Below are 22,034 nucleotides of genomic sequence, written 5' to 3' on the forward strand. Positions count from 1 at the left end.
GTGTAACATTGGACACTTAGCCAGTGCTCAAAATCTACGGTTAAATGAACGACTGAATGTGTGAGATAAAGTCTCAGTCCTTAGAAACTTCTCCCAGTCAAAGCTGGTTTTTGGAAAAAAAAATATACATATATATATGTATATAAATATATATACATATACATATATATATCTTAAGTATAACTTAAGGGTTCATTAGAAAAAAACACTAAAAAATTAATTCAAAGTTGAAAAATAAATGTTTGAAACCTCTGCCAAGTTCTTTTCTTTTCTTTTCTTTTTCTTTGCCATTAACAACAAAAGCACAAGCAAATGACAAGAGCTCTTATTCTTAATTTTGCTTTCTCTACGATCCTAAATTCTGTGATAGAACCGTATAGAATTATGTTTGAGAGAGAGGAATGGATCTGAGATGATGAGGCAAAGGATTTGACAATGGACCTGCCAATCAAGAAGGAAAGACATGTGAAGCATCGCCAGGTGCCTGCGGAGTTTCAGAGTGACGAGAAACGGGTGGCTGAAATGTGCCTGCTTGCAGGGAAACAGTGAAAGGTCCTACCAAAGCCTTGCAAGCCTGGTCAGAACTTTGCCTTTACCATGTGCGGAAGCAAGCCATGGATGATCTTTAAGAAAGCAGAGATAACATGGTCATATTTATTTTACTAAGAGTTCTGTAGCCAGTGTGGAGATTTGCCCCTCTGATCCCGAGAGATGTCTGCTACTGTACGACTTGACCTTGGGTTTAATGGATGTCATAAATAATACAAAAGCGTTTTAGAGTTCAGAGGATGGCATTCACCTGTTTTTCAGAGTCGGTTTGAAGTGTTATGAGAAACGATTCCTTAAATAGTTCATCGCCCTTCCAAGGGAAAATTTATTGCTTCTCTTAATTAAGAATCTAATTTATTAATATGCTAACACGATGAAGGAAGACATAATACACACTGGAGATAAACAGAAGTCGCTCTTACCCTGAATCTTCCTCACTGCAGTATAATTTCATTTGCTGGTAATTGTGAGATACCATTAGAGAATCTAGCAAGGGGGAAAAAATGGATGTGACTGTCATGGAAAAATACACTGCAATTAGAGTCACTGTACTCTGTGAGAGTTACCTTCAATGATATTTTTATTCTGTCGCTTAAAACTACATTTCTCTTGCCTAAGAAAGTTGTGAATGTCATCAGTTCCCGGGATAAATAATGATATATGTATAAATCTGACAGCATGCCAGGAAGATGGTTTGTCTAAGGCCTCAGAGAAGAAGCTTGTCTTCAGGCATGGCTCTGCTTGGTCTGTTCTAACACTTAGCTTAACTTGTTGCTCTGTGGCAGCTGTCTGTATATGCAATCAATCAACGAAATCAGTGAAAGTAGAGTGTGCAAGTGGGTGCAAGATCACGCCTGTGATCCAAACATGTGGGAGTCTGAGGCAGGAGGATTGCCATGAGTTTGAGGCCAGTCTGGACTACACAGTAAATTCAAAATTAGCCTTGTGTATGTGTGTGTGTGTGTGTGTGTGTGTGTGTGTGTATGTGTGTGTGTAAAATCTGGTTTGAAAACTAAAAGCAAGACAAATAAACATAATAGATGACTATAATCTAAAGAAAAGATGTAGTGAGAGTATCAAAACGTGAAACAAACAGAAGAGACGTGCTTATGTTTTAGTAAACACAGATTACTCTAAATATTTGAAGATTCCAATTGCAATATGAGTCCTTGGAGAAATAACTAAAATGGCATAAAATGACTGTTTCCAGGGCTAAACAGATGGATCAGCAATTAAGAGCACTGGATGCTCTTCCAGAGGACCTGGGTTCAATTCCCGGCACCAAAATATTAGCTAACAACTCTGTATGATTCCAGTTCCATGGGATCTGACACCCTTCCACAGACAGACACATGCAGGCAAAACACAAACACACATAAAAAATAAAAATAAAAAATCTTGGGGAGGGCCGTGCGTGAAGAAGGGGGAGAGATGGTAGGACCGGGAGGTGAGGAGGGAGGGGCTTATGGGAGGATACAAAGTGAATAAAGTGTAATTAATAAAATAAAATAAATTGATGAAATATATAACGCACAATGCATTCTAAATAAAAAAGGAGGAAGCAGAAAAAAATCATTAAAACAAGAAGACCCTGAATTTCAGCCCCAGCATCATGAATTTAAAAAACCAAAAGCAAACCAAAACAAAACAAAAACCCACTGTTTCCAAAATGAATTGAAAACCCTATATGGTAAATGGACAAAAACAGACAAATTCATTTTTCCCATGTGCTGTTTGATGTAATATTTATATATGCATTTAAAAATATTATATGCTTTCAACCTGCAAAAATATTAACCTTAGCCCGTCTCTGAAGTATGCTCAGATTTATATTAAAGTACTTTCTTAATTCTCTTTGGGAATTTATCGAACAACATAGACTTCACACAGGGGTTGAGAAAATGGACTTTGCAGAGGGGTAAAACAAACAATAGGAATATGTGTGCTTAACGGTGGTAATAAAGGCCAGCATTTTCTTCAGCTCCAGCTATGTGTCAGCTCTACAGGATAACTTAAATTCTTACCATGAACATAGGACGCCAGTGATCAATGTCCTTATCTCATAGATGAAGACTGGGGAGATTAAGCAAAAGCACTAGACCATAGGACTAGTAAACCATCTAGCTGAACCTGAGGCTGTGTCCTCCTGAGCCCAGTCTTACGGCCTCATGCTGTATCATAGGCAGCTTGTGCCCCTGTGTCCCCTGCCATTACAGTTTTATGCTACGTTGTGACTGTCTCTTCATGTCTGTCTTCAGAACCCACTGTTAGCTCCACTACAGCAAAGATAATGCCTGTGTATACATGTCCAGGGATTTAACACAGTGACACATAATAGAAACTGAGTAAGTGCCTGTCGAATGATCACTATTATCTAAACCCACTAAAGGCAGATATATTGATTATCATCGTTGGAAATTGCTATCGTGGGGGAAGTACCACCTGCTTTTTAAGCTCCATTAGGGCATTCCTTTCTTCAAAGAGGAGACATTTCAGAAAGGTGGATGAGTCGATGGCTGTGTTCTGTAGGAATCTGGAAGATTATCAAAATAAATCCCTTGGAGATGATTGTGATGTGAAATAAAATGTAGACTCAGGAAACATAAAGAGAAAGAATCCAGGAAGCATAATTAATTGCATTGTGTGATGATGGATCAACCCTGCAGAGAAGCAACCAGTGTTACATTTATGGTAAGACACAAATAAAAAGACAAGTCGGGTTATTTCCAGCATTGGGGGAGGGCAGGGATCTATAGCTAGAGCATAATTAAGAAAAGAAAGAGAACTATTCTACATTAACTATTATTCATTGTAGTTGAATGGGAAAAGCAACTTAGTTTTATCTTTGGAAGACTGAGAGAAATCCCACCAAATAATATTGTATTAAAATTGGTTTATCAAGGGGGTAGAGGGAAAGAACCTTCACACGTACCTTCAAGGTGGGCAGCCTGCCTTCTTTGATTCTTTGCTTAGATATGATAGCCCTGCCTCTCGCTGAGATACCATTGACAGCCATTGACAGTTAATCCTCGAGGTGGTGAAGGGATGCCATTTTCTTCAGTGTTGTAGACACTGATAAGCTGCACAGGCTCCAGTCCATACCCTCCCACCCATACTCATACAGGCAACCCTCCAAAACTCATTGCACCCTAACCTGAAAGTTGGCGGGCACTTTTTGCACAGAAGGATTTCAGCAAGAAAAGGAGGGGATGAAAACAACTAAAAGCCATAAACTGAGTGCATGAATCTGTAAATGAGTAAAAACAAAATCTAAAAAGGGATCATAATATCCATTGTAACAGAGGTTTTTAAATGCTACTATGAAACCTACAGTTAATGAAAGCTCCCTACACCTTGCTTTCCCAGCATGCTCTGCCATTCATCCCTCCTAAGGGGAACCTTGAGCTTGAATTTTGCTCCCCTCCCCGGTACCCAAACCTAGCCAACCTGTAATGAAATTGCATCACAAGACTGTCCGTCCTGCTTAGAGATATGTTCAGTTGCCTGTGCCCCAGAGAGGGCTTATGCAAACTCTTTTTTTCTGCCTGGGCATTCATTAATTTATAGAGGAAAATCTTTCAGACTGGAGAAATAGTGAGAATGGGCTTACATTAGCTTACAGAATAACGAGTTGCTGCACTGCTTGTGTTGATTTAATTTTCTTATGGTCAGCTAATACGTATCTACTTCCTGTCTGTACTAACATAATATTATTCATTCTTGTGTAGTTATAAAATAATTTTGAAACATTGGTTGGATTGATACAAATGCTAATATTTCACGCTAATTGGCTTTAAGGATATTAACTTTAGTTTTTATTTTTATTTACTTATTTTTAAAATTCAGGTCTTGAGATTATAGTGTAATTACATCATTTGTCCCTCCAGCTCTTCAGACCCTTTCATGTCACCCACTACTCTCTCCCAAATTCCTGGCCTCACTTTCTGTAACTGTTGATAAATATGTCATATACATATATGATAGATATAATATGTGTACATAGGCACATATGTATTCCTAAATAAGCAATTTTAATCTGCAAAGTCTATATAATGTTACTTGCATGCATATGTTTTCAGGCACAACTATAACTTTTTTGCCCAAGATTCTCCCCAACTGTCACTCAAAAACTACTATTGTAATAGGGAAACGTTCCACAAGTGTTGACTGAATGGTCCCTTGCTGTGACATGGGCTGTGTTGTGATGTGACATCTGTGCATCTCACCAGACCCCAGGTTTTTCGAGTACAGGCCTGTGTCTAACTTTGCCTTCCAGGCCCTTGGCACCTTGTCTAGCAGACATAATAGTGGTCAGTAAATATTTGTTGTGTGGCTTTTTTTTTTTTTTTTAATTTCTGAACTAGACCCTTTTTTCTTTCCTGCTCACTTACTCACTTTTCACTCTTTTCAGGTTCTCTCCATCTGTCCCAAGGACATGAGAGCTGACATCTGTGTGCATCTGAACCGGAAGGTTTTTAATGAACATCCCGCATTTCGATTGGCCAGTGATGGATGTCTGCGTGCCTTGGCAGTGGAGTTCCAAACTATTCACTGTGCTCCTGGGGACCTGATTTACCACGCTGGAGAGAGTGTGGATGCCCTGTGCTTTGTGGTGTCGGGGTCCTTGGAAGTTATCCAGGATGACGAGGTGGTGGCCATTTTAGGTACTGTGAACTTTCCTGACACGGTGACAAATGGGTCGCAGACCTGGAGTTTTAGCCTCCCAAATTTCTAAACAGAAATCTCCTCTGTTTGGTGACTTTAGAAATGGGGTCACTAATGAGAGGATGAATTTCAGCAAATACCGGCTGCTGTTTCAGCAGAGAACATTACTCTCAGTCACAGTGAACAGGCAACGTAGGGTCGCATTACGTTTGTGTAGACAAAAGCTGACCACAGCCTGAGGGACTTGACACACCCTCATTGGTAAGTGGGAATTTACTTTTAGAACCACTGTCACGTTGGTAATACGGGGATTTGGTCTCAGAGGGCAACAGATCCATCCAGTTCAGCCTTTTTCTTTACAGAAGCGCCAGGCAAGGCCTGAAAAAGTATGGAGGCTTGCCCAGCTAGTTAGTGCCCAGCTGAGCGCTGTTACATCATCCTGCTCTCTATGGCTCTGTTTCATCACGGTGGGTGAAGTATGAAGGTGATGGTGTTGAGCAGGCTACCGAGACCCACAGGAGTGAGCACAATGGGAGGAAATTCAATTTGGGTTTATAAAGCTGGCTCCATCCACCTATTTTCTGCAAACTAGGAAAATTAGTTGGCTGACAATAAATTTATTCTGAAGTTCAGACATTCAATAGGGAAGGTTTCCAATAGCACGACACGAAGGAGACAGCACGTGAACTTGACAAAATAAACAACAATAACAATGACAACAAGAACCAACTTAACGTACACGGCCATAAAGGTAATAGGCACATTTTGGTAAGCAAAATTGGTGCATGAACTTCTAGATCACTTTCTGCTCTAATCTGGCAGCAGGTTCATAGAATCCACACAGATAAAAAAGGAAGAAATGGGAGGTCAGATGAACATCACCCCTTGTGTTTCTCTCCGGTGAAATAACTTAGAATCGCACGATGTCAACTTCATTTTGATCACATTTTTCATGGCTTGTGCCTCATGAAAAATGAGTTCAATCTTTAAACTATTGGATTTTTTTTTCTCTTTTGCTACCAAAGCCAGTGTACCATAGCTTGATTGTACTGATTCTCTTAAGAAAAAGACTGACTGATGGGTTTTAAAAACGGTAAAGGCAAAAATGAAAACTAATGTGGAATCCAATGCAAAAAAAAAAAAAAAAAAAAAAAGGAAGAAATAGAAAAGTAAAAGAAAGAAAGAAGAAAAGCCTCATTTCAAAAAGTACACTTTCTTAGAAAAGACAGAATTTAGATTGGAGAAGAAATGACCTTTTTACAGGAAAGGTGTTTTTGTATAAGCAGTAGAAAATGGACCTGGGCTGAAAAAAAAATTAAAGAAAAAAGAAAAAGAAAGAAGAAAGAAAGAAAGAAAGAAAGAAAGAAAGAAAGAAAGAAAGAAAGAAAGAAATTACATTGTCTTCAAAGTTTTCTTTAACTGTTTGAAAAATAACGTTATTGCTTCAGTTAAGTCTCTTGCAGGGATTATTTTTCTTTAAATATTTTTGCAAGCAAAGAGTAGAGTGCCTGGGAATCAGCATCCTGGGTGTGCTTGATACCGCTTTCCTTTCCCTCTTGTTTGTTGGGGGTATAAAGGAGGCATGTGCTTTCCTGAAAGCAGCACACCCCTCGAACAGCCCTTTGTGGTAAAATGAAGCATGTCCCTACTATGACCACACTTGTTTACTTAAAGAGGAAGATAAAACAGAAAGGCTGATTACATGCGTTCGTCTTTTCCTTAATGGTCTTGACAGAAAAGGCTGATGGGAAAACAGACACCAAATGCATGCTATTTAGGTGAGTGCTGCAGACTGCTAGCCATTTTTTGGCTTCATTATCTTTGTCACACTGCACTTGGTAACTCCTCAGAAGGGGCAGAGAAAGCTGTGAGCATGGTGCCCCTGGCTTGGGTCTGTTAAAACGGAGTCATTCGCTCAGGGAGACAAAATTCATTTTCCTTCCATTTGAAAAGGAAATGGCAGCTGGCTTTTCCCAATAACACTGTAAATATGAATCCAAGGCCCCTCCCTGGGTTTCAGGTTAGTCTCACCATCTCTTTATTTCTTTGAGTGTGCATTTTAATTCTTTCTTCTCCCAAGTCTTGGGATTGAGATTCTGTTCGTATCTAAATTAGTGAGTCAAAATTATGTGGATACTTCTCTGACAATCTCCCCTCCTTTTTAAAGTTTTCATTTTATTTTTATTAATTACAGTTCATTCACTTTGTATACCAGCTGTAGCTCCCTCCCCTCCCAATCCCATCCTCTGTCCCTCTTCTTCTCCTATGCCCTTCCCCCAGTCCAATGATAGGGGAGATCCTCCTCCCCTTCCATCTGAATCTAGTCTATCAAGTCTCATCAGGACTGGCTTCTTTGTCTTCCTCTGTGGACTGGTAAGGCTGCTCCCCCCTCAGATGGAGGTGATCAAAGAGCCAGCCCATGAGTTCATGTCAGAGACAGATCCTGTTCCTAGTATTGGGGAACCCTCTTGGACACTGAGCTGCCATGGGCTACTTCCGTGCAGGGGTTCTAAGTTATCTCCATGCATGGTCCTTGTTTGGAGTATCAGTCTCAGAAAAGACCCCTGTGCCCAGATTTTTTGGCTCTGTTGCTCTCCTTGTGGAGCTCTTGTTCCCTCCAGGTCCTTCTATCTCCCCCTTCTTTCATAAGATTCCCTGCACTCTGCAAAAAGTTTGGCTATGCATCTCAGCATATGTTTTGATACCCTGCTGGGCAGAGTTTTTCAGAGGCCCTCTGTGATAGGCTCCTGTCCTGTTTCCTATTTTCTCCTTCTGCTGATGTCCATCCTTTTTGCCTTTCTGAATTGGTAAGATTGAGCATCTTACCAGAGTCCTCTTTCTTAATTAGCTTTCTTAGTCATACAGATTTTAGTATGATTATCCTATATTATATGTCTAACACCCATTTATAAGTGAGTTTATACCATGTGTGTCTTTCTGCTTCTGGGATACCTCACTCATGATCATTAAGAGACTGCTTCAGCCAAGAGGCAATAAAAGTTCAGTTTGTAACATTTAAGACACTTGAACATGCCTCAGGAGAGGCAGACTTGGTGGATGCTAACTCAACAATCAAGCAGTAACTGCCCCTTCCTTTCAGAATTGTTTCCTTTCATTCCTTTTAAAAAAATTTTGTTAGCTTATTTTGAAGTAATGGAAGATGGAAGAAATTTTAAATAGCACCAAGTTGCAAGTAATCTTAGGTAGCCTTCTTTGTCCTTATCCTTCACTTCCCTCCTCCTCTCCCCTCCACCTTCTTCCTTCTCTCCCCTTCCACGTTCCCCTCTTTTCTTTCCTCCACATCCTTCTCTCTCTCCTTCCCTCCACTTTCCTTCTCTCTCCTCTCCTTAACTTTCTTCTTTCTCCCTCTACTTTCCTCCTCTCCACTTCCCTTCTCTCTCCTGTCCTTCACTTACTTCTCTCTTCTCCCCTCCACTTCCCTCACTCTCCCCTCCTCTCCCTTTTTCTCTATTTTCTTCCCTCTACCCCTCTTTACTTCCCTCCCTCTCCCATCCACTTCTCTCCCTCTCTCCCCCTCCACTTTTCTCCCTCTTCCCTCCTCTCCACTTCCCCCTCTGTCTCCCTTTCTAGTTCCCTCCCTCTCCCCTTCTCCCCTGCCCTTTCCACTTCCCTCCCTAACCCCTCCTCTCTACTTTCCTCTCTCCCCCTCCACTTTCCTCCATCTCTCCTCTCTTCCTCTCTCCTCTCATATCTTATCTTTTCCCTCTCCTCTTTCCCTCTCCCTACCTCCTCTTTCTCTCCCCTCTTCTGTCATTCTCTTCCACATTTCCTTATAGCTTGATAAATCAGTTGTCAGGTTCTCTATCATCTCCTCCAGCAGCCTCCTTCCTTGCTATGGACTCGTTTTCCAGATGAAAGGTAGAGAAGGGAGGTCATTTTTAAATTAATTCAAGTCTCCGGATCCAGAAACAGGCACATTCTTACTCTTTGGAATCTGCCTTCGATATGGTCTCTTGGTAGGGCATGATTCTTTCGTGTGTTGAAAGTTCCAAGCACTCTAAAAAGTACGTTCTGAAGCGTAACTAATTACAGCAAAGATAAAAAACGAAGTCAATAAATACCTTTGTTTTCACACTGTGGGATGGCTTCAGAGTGCTTTTTTTCTAAATAGGGCATATGAATATAATTGCAGTTGATGTCTTTTTCTAACTTGAAGTTCTTTTCAGTTCTTACACCTCCACGCAATTTTTTCTTTGACCTTCCCACTTTGCATGAAACACAAAGAATTCCAAATTAAGTTCATGATGCATACATATTTTATATTCGTTAATGTCTTTTTACTTTTTATTTCCTAGTCTATAATTACTTAATGTGAATAGACTAGTTGGTATGGTTGAAATAGCCAGGTTACTTCTAAATGTCTTGACAAGTATATTGCACCTTTCAGAGACTGTTAAAATAGTAGCTTGCTACCAACAATAGGCCTTGCTCCTAAAACTCAGGTTTTGTTTTATTCACATTTCTTCTTTTCACTTGTCTTTATTGATTCTTAGAATCATAGGGTTAGACTCTTAAACTAAGAAAATCTATGCCTTACGGCTTTCAACTTTAAATTTCAATTCCCCAAAGATCTTTGACTGTGTATGTAGGATTCAGGTGAGGGGGTGGGGTAGATGCTATTGTGGGGTTGGGAGAAGGATGCATAAGAGAAGAACGATGGAAGGGAAATGTAGAAATATGAGGAAAATCTGCTGGATCAAGATTTTACTTTATTTGGAATTGGTTCTTGAAGAGTCATGTCTTGTAAGCATTTGTGCATTTTCAAAGAGAACATAAATTATTGTTTTCAAAATTCAAATTCTACCCATTAATTTTATTCTGAAAAGAAAATCAAATCTGAGATGTGAGTGGATAATATTTTACTATTCAGAGAACTTGGAAGCTGTGGCTATTGTTTTTCACTGAACCCTATTAGAAGTCAAGTGCTTGGTCCCTTTAGTCCTAGAACTAATTTTTCTTCTTTACTTTCTCTCCATATACCCTTATTTTAGATAAAGTGTGAAACGTTATAGCTTTGACCTGCAGATTATGAAGACAAATGTCAGTCGTATCAACAAGTTTGCTCTTCAAGTTTGCTCTTCCTTTTCTTGAAGTACATGTTTGCTGCATTTTAAATGACGCTGATTTTAACCGGTTAATTGGGGTTCATGACACACCTTTTATCCAGGGCTCCGAGTGTTACTTCAGAGTCTCTCATGTGGCAAATATCACCTAACCTATGAAAGCAACTGTCTTCCTGGTAGTTTCAAGCCCTTTCCACTAAGTTTATTATTATTATTATTATTATTATTATTATTATTATTATTATTATTATAGCTTGTGTGTATATGTGTATACATGTATGTGTGCATGCATGCATGCATCTATTTCTCTCTCTCTGTTGTACACATGTGTGTGTACATGCATGTATGTGTCTGTGTACATATGCACTAAAGAGAGAGGACAGCCTTGAGTACTGGTTTCCGAGTCAGTCTTTCTAACCTGCCTTGAACTTGCCAACTAAGTGAAGCTGGCTAGCCACTGAGCCTCATGGATATGCCTGTCTGTACTTCCTCTACTCTGGAAGGTGTGTGCCTCCATGCATAGATTTATTTTAGGTGAGTTCTTGAGATTACACTCAAGTCCTCATGCTTGCAAGGAAAGCACTTTACTGAGCATCTCCCAGTTTTCTCCTTTGGGTCTCTTCTCTTTACTATTTGTTACTATTATTATTGCCGTTATGGTTTTTGCTCAAAGTTGGCATTTTGCCCTCAGTTTGTTCCCAGCTTCAAATTCCATTTCTGTCTACTCTGCCATCAATCCAGGGCATCATGTTCATCTGCTTGGGATTTCCACCATGGCTTTCCAGCCTTGAGGATTAACTATGTCACGGTGATGAAGATGCTCAGTCCCTGCTCTCTGCCTTCCTCGTTAGCCAGGCTTTTGTCCTCCCCTTCCTCTACATAATCTTTACTGAACTGCATACACATGCAAACTAAAAATAAAAACGAATAAGCATATGTAAAAAGAATTAAATTCTAATATATGCATAAAACTTTTAGCTTTAATACTTATCACACTTCTTTCTTTTTAAAAATATGTGACGGCGCTTACAGTTTATAAGGAGTCAAAATTCGTTTGAAAATGTAAATTTGAAAAACTCAAAGATGAACACTGTTATAAATATGTCTTCGTGATAAAGTTTATGAGGCAACTGTCATGATTGTTTATAGTGATGAACTGACTAGTAAATTAAGTAAATACCACTCATGTCCAGTATTTTCTTGTTAACTTTCTGTTTTATTGATGAAACCATTGTTGAATGTGAGGTATTGAAATCTCCTAATGGAAATATATTATTGTTTCCTTCTTTTCCTCCTGTCAAAAATATTTGTTTTATATATTTATATGCCCCACAAGCACGTATATTTACAGCTGTGATCTATCCTTCATGATTGGTCCCTTTATCATTAAGCAATGACTTTTTTTTGTCTCTGATGGTCACTGTGCTCTAGAAGTCTATCTTATATCAGCATCCTTGTTCTCTTTCCATCACTGTCTCATTGAATATGTTCATACATACTTTTACTTTGTTTTTACATATCTTCAAAGATAAAATGTATCAGCTACAGGCAGCACGCATTATCATCATTTTTAATCGGGCTGTGTTGTTATAGTCACCTCAAGCCACAACTGGATATTAATTACATTTAGCTGCCTTAGTGTCTTTAATTGGATTGCTGCATCCATTGACAGTCACCATTCTTATTGTTAAGTGGACAACGGCTATTTTATCACTTGTTTTCTTGCTGGTTGCATCTCCTTTGTTCCTTTCTTTCCTTTTTTTTTTTTTCTTCACTTTTCTTTATGTTTTGGAGAAGTTCTGTAGTGCTAAGTTTTGGTTCAATGCATTTTCTCTTAAATGGATTCTGTAATTCTTAGGGTTTTTTGCTAAATAAGTAGATTTGTAATTCCCCTGGCCCATGAACAAAAGCACATTTTCACTATCTGAGATAATAGATACATACTAATTTGATTCACCCTGGTTATATTCAGTTCCTACATATTCCTTTGCTGGCTAGTTTTATGTCAGCTTGGCAAAGGTTAGCATCATTTTGAAGCAGAGAACGTCAGCTGCGAAATTGCTCCCACTAAATTGTCCTGTAGGCAAGGCTGTGGTGCATTTTCTTCATTGATGTTGCATATGGGAGGGCTCAGCTCACCGTGGGTGATGCCATCCATGAGTTCGCCATCTTGGTGCTACAAGATAGGAGGGTGAACAATCCATGAAGAGCAAGCCAGTAAGCAGCATTCCTCTGTGGCGTTTGTGTCAGCCTCTGCCTCTAGATCCTCGTCCTGTTTCAGTCCTTTCCCTGACTTCCCTCAGCGATGGATTGTGATGTGGAACTATCAGCTGAAATAAACTCTTATCAAATACGGATGGGAAAACTCATTGAAGAGAACCATGGTCACGCTCTAAACATGCTAAGAAACTTCCCAAGTAAAATTCAAAGGACCTGTTGGATAATTTAATTATACTCATCAACAAATAACTTTGATGACCTTTATGCATTTTTAAATCCATACAATCAACTTACTAGATAATATGTCTAACATGATGATGATGATGATGATGATGATGATGATGATGATGATAATAATAATAATAATAATAATAATAATAATAACAACAACAACCAATCTGGTTGTTAAACTAGCCCCACAGGGCATCACAATCCCCAAGCTGATTATAGCCGCATTACTCCTTTAATCGTGTTGTAAATCTAGCTTTGTTTTATAAGAAACATTTTACAGTTTCTTACAATGTGAATATTAAGCATTAATTTCTATTTTCCAATCCAGTTTCCTGTGGTTCAGCAGTGCAGTACTTCATAGGGCTTGATGCAAAGAACTGAGAAAATATAAATAGGCCAAACAACAGCTTTGCTGTTAAGAAGTGTGAGGTTCCTTCCTATTTTAGGGCTTTAAGGGGGTTTAGTTTCTTAAGAGCCAAAATGTTTACAGCAGGGATGACTTGCACCCAGCAGGAATTGACCTAAAAACTCGCATCAGAAATTCTATAGTTATGAATATGAATAAGAGTTTCTTTGTCTGAAAGTGTGTAAAAATCTTTGCCATGAAGGAAGAGTGTGTGTTTACTAGGTTTTCCATGTCCACATTTTTTTAAATTTTCTTCAGAATATATAAAGTTTGTAATGTGCTTTGAAGAATGACATCAAATAAGTCATTGACTTGCATGATGACCACCTTCCCAGAACTGTAATAAAAGATTGCTGTGAATTGAAGCAATATGTTAGATGACTTACTTGGACGGAGCAAGTATAATTTGAAGTGAATGATCAAGCTAATGTCCAGCTCATATATCACATTTACTCGGCAATTTTATGCCATGAAATGGTTAGCATTGGGTTGTGAGAACTTTGATGTGTGAAGTAGAATTATCCATGTTGGCTAGTTTTGTTATATTTCTCTAATGTTTTTGAAGGGAAAGTAGGAGACAAAGTTTGACAGGAGTTAATATTCTGGTTTTTTTTATTGTTCTTTCTGTATTGTAGATATTTTCCCCCATGGTTCCAAAATGATAAGTGATTTTGGAGTGACCATGAAGTATAATGGGAGAGCTCTGAGGCCCTGAGTTTGATCCTTAGCTTTTGGGAGAAAAAAGATCAATTTGTAAAATTTAAAGTAGAAATAGGTTAAGATATTAAACTTTCAATTAGGTAAATAAAATGCCTAGTTAACATTTGAATGCCTATGTACTTAACAACCATCTGCTTTGTAAGAGGAAATTCTACTCGTTTATTGAGTATCTCTAAATACCTGAGTCTCTACTAAAAAATAGTAAATATTTATTAGCTAGTCTAATGATAGAATTAGAATAATCCACATTTGTTAATTTTGGTGTAGGTCTCTGATATTTTGATATTTGTACATGCTCTAAATTTTTAATGTGTTATCAGTATATATGTGTGTAAATTAGTTTGCTATTTTTTGCTATTTTAATAAAGGTTATGTAGATTCATTATACAGAATGTTAGGAAATGACAGAAAGAAAAAAAGTAATAGCCTATTACTTAAACTTTTATTTTTATTATTGTAATGCGTTTTCTCTTATTAATTTGTTCTTTTTATCTTTTATCTAAATTTGTTTTTGATTGATAAGTTAAAAATAGTGTAATGGACTATATATCATAGCACAATTACACAATGCACTTTGACTCTATTATGAGAACTTTTTTTTTTAAAAAAACATATATTTCTTGATAAAATATTTTTAGTCATGGTGCTTTAGTCTTATTCTGTATGCTTGATTATTGATGTCAGAAGCAGTTAGGGATTGTGATGATTCAGTAAAGTGAGTTCTATTAAAAATCCATGAGTTTACTTGCTCTATGTAGTTGGCCAGGTTTTTAGTACCAGTACCTCTTGTTTAAGAGGCGACGAGTCCAATCACAGAGCTGTTGGTTGCTACCAAGATATGGGTGCCGCTATTGCACCCTTTGCGTTATTATTGTGATATGATAGTCCCTGTTGTAGTTTATAGGCATCATAGGTGGGCAGCATAATTGTTTACTACCTTCTCTTGGAGGCTCATCTGATACCTTCTGGTCCTAGGAAAGCAGGTCCTTGGCCCTACTGAGCAAAGTAAAGAAATAGATGACCCAAAACATCAATCAGAAACGAACAGGGGAACATCACAACAGACATTAAAGAAACCCAGACTTATCATATAAAGGGAATACTTTAAAAAAATTCATACTCTATACATTTGGGAAATTTAAATGGAATGAATTTCTAGATTCATCCATCCAGTTATTTAATCAGTTTTTGATCTAGTATTATAAGATAAATATTTTGTATGTTATTTCAAAGAACTGATTTAAGTACTTATTCATATGCATTGGTATGTTATGCACATTTTTGTGATTCCTTTTGGCTTTGCATGCATGGCACTTTTTAAAAAAATTGTCAGGCTCTGATGGATAACACCACCCTGTGTGTTACCTGTGATGGTCCCAATCTATTTTTATAAATCCCCAGAACTGAAAAAAATTGAGTCAAATGCATTAGCTGGTACCACAGTGTCTCATGCCTGAAAATCAGATATTTGATCACAGTTGGAGATGATATTATAATTGGTAATTTGAGAAAGTGTCATAGAAATGAATTTGAAAGAAATATAATCCTTTTCCCATCTTTTAAGTAAGAGTAAGAGTCTAGAATAAGAATAAGTTAGCATACAGAGATAAAAAAAAATCTGGAAGTAGAGCAAAAGAGTCCTCTTAAAAACTTAAGTTTTTAGCCCCAGAGACTGTGCTGTTGGAACTGTTATTAATATCTTATCTTTGTAAAAAAAATGCATGTCCATTAAAAAAAAAAACAACCATTGACCATATTAGTACATTTGCTTTTAAGCTTTATTTACATTCATGGGTGATAGGGTAGGAATGTGTGGCACATAAAATGTAATTGTACTGAGTGTATCCGTTGATATTCTGATTTTTTAATTTTATGTAATGTGAGTATTTCCATATGTCAGTTCATACAGTCTGTGTTAGTAAGGGGCTATCTAGTGTTTCATAATTTATCCCTTGACCTTTATCTTACACACTTCATTGGAGTATTATAAATATTGGTTCTGCGAGCATTTTCACAGGTAAATTTAGCGCTTCTGATTATGCTGTTAGGCTGAATTGGAGATGCTAGCTTAAGGAGAATGTCACATAAAGATTTCATCTCTATAATAGGATGTGGTATTAGGATGTACATTTCCATCTCCCCAGGTTATCATAATACTGTGTATCTTGACCACTTTGCTACTTGGTTCCTAATGTCATTTCCTTGGCCAACGTAGCTACCAAACAATTGAGTCATTAAACAGTGATATCAACTGCAAGGATTTTTTTTATTGTGTTGAAAATCAAGTGGATTTTTGAAAATGAATTAAGTACCTATTATGGTTATTTTATGCTGATCATGTGACCCACATGGGTACCTGAACACCTTGTTGATAACTTGTATGCCTTCTTCATCTACTTTAAAGTGTTTGTTAGGGTTAGCCCCTCTGCTACAACATTCTAAGAGTTTCCCAGCTGCAAAGAATCTGGGAATCTGGGATGTACTGAACCAGCTTCCATTTCTATGCCTGTTTCTTTCTCTCATTTCTTTGGTTATTCCCACCTTCCTTTCTACTGATGTATATTATCCTTGGGGGTTTTATAGACCACGTCTTCTTTCCTCCTCTTCTGATTTAATCTGCACGATGTAAATAGGTATTTGTTTCCTTTGATTAGAATGCTGAAAGAACAAATCATCTATGGAACACCTCCAGGAAAGCTTATCCCACAGGAATACATTACTCCTGTCTTTTCCACTTTAACACATATTGGCAGAAGCAGACAAAGAGAGCAGATGGCTGAACTTTAGAAGCCAGAGGGCTCATAGGGAACCTTCCTAAGCAGAAGGACCTTTGAGGGTTATGGACATTTGACATTTCCTCAAGCCATTTGTAAAACTAGGCACTTCTAATCTGGAAATGTGAATGTGCTCGGGCCTCAAGGAATGGTGCTTTGGACATGAATAGGTAATAAATATGCATCCATATTTGACTACTGCATCTGCCTCGGATTCTGTGGGATTGCAAGTGGGTATCTTTCTACATTTCCCATAGTTCAGTGCATCCTCATTTGACTCTGATTCTGTAGGATTGCAAATGTGTATCCTTCTCCAGCTCCACAGTTCAGTTTCCCAAGCTCAGGAATTATGGTTGGGGTACCTTGGAGCTAGAGCTGAGACCCTGCCAGGTTTAACCTTGTGGAGAGAGAAGGGCATGCTTTGAAGACAGAGACATGACAGTTTAGGGTGCTTCGAGTGCAATCCTTAGTTACTGAATAATCCAGTTTAATGTATATTGTGTTACATTATGTGGTAGAAATTGCAAGTGTGGCAGATTTATAAAGGCTATAATAACAGATTCTTGTATATTGCATCTTGTTTTGTTTTCAATTTTTTTTCTAGAAAGTATGAGAAAAAAGAAGTTATTTTTGCTCTTTCTTATCAGAATGGGAAAATTAATGTTGCAAAGGTTACTGAAAGTATGTGTTAAAATGAGGGTAGTAGCTATTCCAATAAATGGCATTTATTTTTCCAATATCAGGTTTCCATCAGGAACTGAAATGATGAAAATGTGCTGTGCCATGTTCTGTACATACAGAGGAGTTTGGATTCTATAGCTCAGGACAATCTATTAACCTGAAGAACACTAGTGGGCATGGCGGAAACTGTTGTCTTTTCCTGCTCTCTAGGGAAAGGTGATGTGTTCGGAGACATCTTCTGGAAGGAAACCACCCTTGCTCATGCGTGTGCCAATGTCCGGGCCCTGACTTACTGTGATCTGCACATCATCAAGAGAGAAGCCCTGCTCAAGGTCCTTGACTTCTATACAGCATTTGCAAACTCATTTTCAAGGAATCTCACTCTCACTTGCAATCTAAGGAAGCGGGTATGTTGCATCTTCTTTCCCTTATGAGTATTCAGGTGGGCTAGCAAGTTCTATTCTATCAGCCAGCAATGAGAAGTACTTTATTTTGAAGTGGTACATTTCCATCTGCATAAAGTGATATAATTTTCTTTCCTTTTATTCTTATCTTTTACTTCCAAAGGGAGAAGACAGCTCTGATTATCTAAGTAAATATTTGAATATTTATTATTTAAGATGCAAAATTAAAAACAGACTTGAGGAGAAGCAAATGGAACTGGAAACTGCTATGGCATGGTATATTATTAGTCAGGGTTCAGAATACCCCAGGACCAAGAATTCAGTAGTTGTTTAGTCCCTGAGGCTGGATGTCTCAGGTGGTCGTCATTATGTGTCAGGACTACAAAGAAATAGGCTCTCATGCCAGTGAAGGAATAAACTTATGAGAGAGAGAAAAAAAAAACCATATGATTAAGCAGTCAAAGAGTCAGAGTTTCCTTCTTCCATGTCCTTTCTATAGGCTGCCACCAGAAGGTGTGGCCCAGATTAAGGTAGATCTTCCCACTTCAAAAAAATCCAGATTTGGGGTAGATTATCCCACTTAGAAAAATTCAATCAAGAAAAATCATTCAGCCCTTTGGATTTTAGTTAATTCCAGATATAGTCAAGTTGTCAACCAAAGATAGTCATCACATACGGTTAGCTCACTGAGTTTGTGACACTGCTCTAAAATGGACATCAGCATTTTTTTTATGGTATGCATGTCTTTAAAGTTGGGAAGGTCAATCAAGCTGGCTACCTATTTTCTATTCCCATTGTTCTTTCAACCCTTCTTCCCATAATCATAATCAATCCACAAAGCTTCCTTTTCATTCATTCTTTCAAAGAATGCCATCAGAAGAATGAATTAGCCACACTGACATATCCTGGACATAGATACAGGATACCTTTATTCTGGTTCTGCTATAAACTTGATCCTCATTACCATTTGTTTCTTTATTGATGAGTGTGACATAAAGTTAATTTGCATAAAGAAACCTCTTATCTCTGATTTATGGGTCATTGGGCATTGGCTAAGACTCTTTTCTGGCCAAGAATGAATTACACATTTGGATAACTGCACTTAAGGAACGTCACATGAAATGATTGCCTGTCTATAGTGAAGTGTTTTGGTATAACGATCCTTCCTTTCTACGGCCTCTTAAATAAAACCTTTCTTGTAGTTAACATGAAGGCAAACAAGCCAGTCAAGAGAGAAATTAATATCCACAATCCAGAAACAAGCAGAATTAAATCAATGTGCTTCTTGCTCGGGGTTCAAGAGAAGGATAGGCTGGCCGGAATGAGAATCCTACTGAGTTTCAAAACATTTGATCTGAATTAGAGCAATGTTTCAGTTCATGTGTTAACAAATTGTCACTGAATATCCAGAACCTGGGGACAAGTTAACAGCTCTAGAGAACAGAGATGAACCACACACCCCCTGAGCTCTGGAAGCTTTACGAGCACACAGTGTGAAATACCAGCAATCAGACATTAGCCAGTGACGGATGAGGGAGTGGGGTCCAAATATGAACCAAATATAAAATATTCTTACCTGCTGTTAGGGAACCCGTATTTCTTGGGTTCATACTCTGCTTTCTGCTGTAAGGTCCCCACCTACAAACAGCTACTTGAAGTTCTTATATTCGTACTAACTCAAAAAGGAATCAGACTTGGAATTTTTTTTCTCTGTTCTAAAAGTTTCTAAGCCCTTATTTATCATCATTACATTTTACAGAATATACACCGTCACTGTACTCCTCAAAATGTGCTGTTTCCCTCAGATATCACTTGATATTTACACTTTGTGACATATAACGTTCCTCTGAACATGTTAAGAAATCAGGGCCAGCGGACTAATATTAAATAACTAATCGTCCTAGTTAAGGTTACTATTGCTTTGATGAAACATCATGATCAAAAGTGAGTTGAGGAGGGGAGAGTTTATTTAGCTCCCAATTCCACCTCAAAGTCCATAACTGAAAGAAGTCAGGACAGGAACTCAAGCAGGGCAGGGGCCTGGAGGCAGGAGATGACATGGAGGTAATAGAAGAATGTTGCTTACTGGCTTGCTCCTTAGCTTGTTTTCTTACGGAACTCAGGACCACCAGCCCGGGGATGGCACCATGCACAATGGGCTGGGCCCTCCCCCATAAATTATTAATGAGGAAAATGCTCTACAGCTGGAGCTTATAGAGGTATTTTTTTTTCATTTGGGGTTCCCTTATTTCAGATAACAGCTTGTGTCAAGTTGAAGTAAAACTAGCCAGCGCACTAACCGATATGGTTGCAAGGCCTAGCCTCAAGAAGAAATAATTCAAACAGATCACAAATAGAATATATATTTCTTCAAAGTAAGTTAATCATAAGCTCTGCTTCCTCTTTTTCTCTTGCACACTCCCGTGCATGCATTTGTGCAGAGACCACACACACACACACACTCACACACACATGCACGCACATACACACTCACAATTTATTTAAAAAAATTGAGCTACACACCAAGAACTCTTATTTGTTTTTACTTTTAAAATCGGGATCTGGGACTGTATGCTTTTGTGTACAGGTGCTGGTACTGTACCTTGCTAAGTTACAGCAAGTGGCTTTTCCCCTTCCCAGTTTGTTATGGCTTGTATTGCTTTTTTTAATTTGCTTTCATAATCCCATTTCTCTGTTCCTAATGGATTATTTAGTAACTTGGCAAATTGTGAGAACAGGATGTGTTGCCAGTCTCCGCCACTTCATTCTCAGCCAAACAAAATGTGAAAGAAAACTGTAAAAGAGTTTCTTTCAGTGATGAGTGGTACAAACTACCATCTAAACAGCCTATTTTATATGTGTGGGCGTAATGTATTTTATATGTGATAATATTGTTAATGCCAGCATCCCACAAAAAAGGGGCAGAATATCCACTTCAACTGTAAGAAGATGAAGGTTCTAAAAGTGTCATTTACACCTGCCAAATAATTTGTGTGGGACAGAGTATGGGTTCAAACCATTCTTTGGATCTACAAACTTTTTACAACAGCTGCCAGGCCTTTCCGTAGACACACGACCCACAGTTTGAAGGCTGCCCCATCTAAAAAGGTTGTTTTTCTGTTATTGTAAGAATGATTGTGCCGAACAGTTCTCATTCACTTCTGTAACGAAGACTATGTTCGTGGTGAGCTATGGATCTCATAGTGACCATTTAATAAGACTATGATTCTAGTAAGTAGGGGTTCAGAGTCTGAGCCCATGTTCTCAGCCATAGCAGAGTGCAGCTCTGGCCAGTGTATAAATTGTACATTACAGTGGAGATGCTGTAGTGTGTGGTTTTCAGTGGCTGTACTAGAAGGTCCCCTTTAACAGAACCTTAAGCCTTAAGCTCTTCTATTAAAAAAAAAAAATTCTTGTAGAAAAGTATTCTGGTAAATTTTATCCAACAATTCGAGCTGGGATTAGCAAACTTTTTGAATCATGGACCAGACAGCAAAATCTCTAGTGTTTGTTTGCCAATCTCAAGTCTCCGACTTTCCACACTGGTCAACCATAACAGAATGTAGCCAGGCACTTCAGTATGTTTTGTATAGTAGTCTTACTAAATACTAGCAACATAAAGAAGGTAAAGTAATTGTTTCACCCATGGGGAGGTTAGAGGTTCTGAGACTAGGATGTAATCTCCCAAAGACTGACTGGATTAAATAAGAAAATTTCAGTCTGGTGGTTGGGAGGCCTGAGCTGGGTGTCTGGTCTATTTGGTTCCCTGGTGAGCGCTCTCTTTGGCCTTTTCAGGTGGTTACCTTCTCACTGTGTCTTCATGGTGAAAGAGATAGGGATCAACTCTCCGCCTTTCTTCCTTTAAAAGGCCACTGGTGTAACAAGGCTAATGAACACCCCTGCATTTCGATAAACCTTTTCCAGACAGGTGACTGGCTACTCATGCGCATTATGTGTCAGCTGCTGGACGCAGAGGACTGGAGTTTAGATAGAAACAGCAGCTATACCAACAGAAATCTTTCTACCTTTGGCAGAAAGCACATCTCCCTTATTTGCCACCCAGCTAGAGGGCCACCGAAAAACAGAGGATATTATAGAAATAGGAGTGGCTGAGGACCCAGACAGAGAGCACTTAGGAGCAAAGAGAGACGGCAGTTACTATAAAGATTGCCAAGTTCATATGGGAGGTCAATGCCTCTGCTTCTTACTTAAGTTGGAAACTGCTTCACTGAGTGCCAGGCTGGGTTTCTTGGCACACACACACACACACACACACACACACACACACACACACACACAC

The 22,034-nt window shown here is 38.5% G+C and overlaps 1 protein-coding gene across 1 annotated transcript in view; it reads left to right on the forward strand.

Annotated features, from left to right (window-relative positions):
• Kcnh5 (potassium voltage-gated channel subfamily H member 5) overlaps nt 1-17,764 on the forward strand; it is a 235,340-nt gene extending 217,576 nt beyond the window's left edge. The window contains exons 9-10 of the mRNA XM_055595313.1: nt 4,961-5,213; nt 17,541-17,764. Of these exons, the coding sequence (XP_055451288.1) occupies nt 4,961-5,213; nt 17,541-17,764 (477 nt within the window). The remainder of the gene's footprint in view (nt 1-4,960; nt 5,214-17,540) is intronic.
• The last annotated feature ends 4,270 nt before the right edge of the window (nt 17,765-22,034 follow it).

Source organism: Psammomys obesus, unplaced genomic scaffold (genome assembly GCF_907164565.1).
Source record: "Psammomys obesus unplaced genomic scaffold, mPsaObe1.curated_primary_1811, whole genome shotgun sequence".
Classification (NCBI taxonomy): domain Eukaryota; kingdom Metazoa; phylum Chordata; class Mammalia; order Rodentia; family Muridae; genus Psammomys; species Psammomys obesus.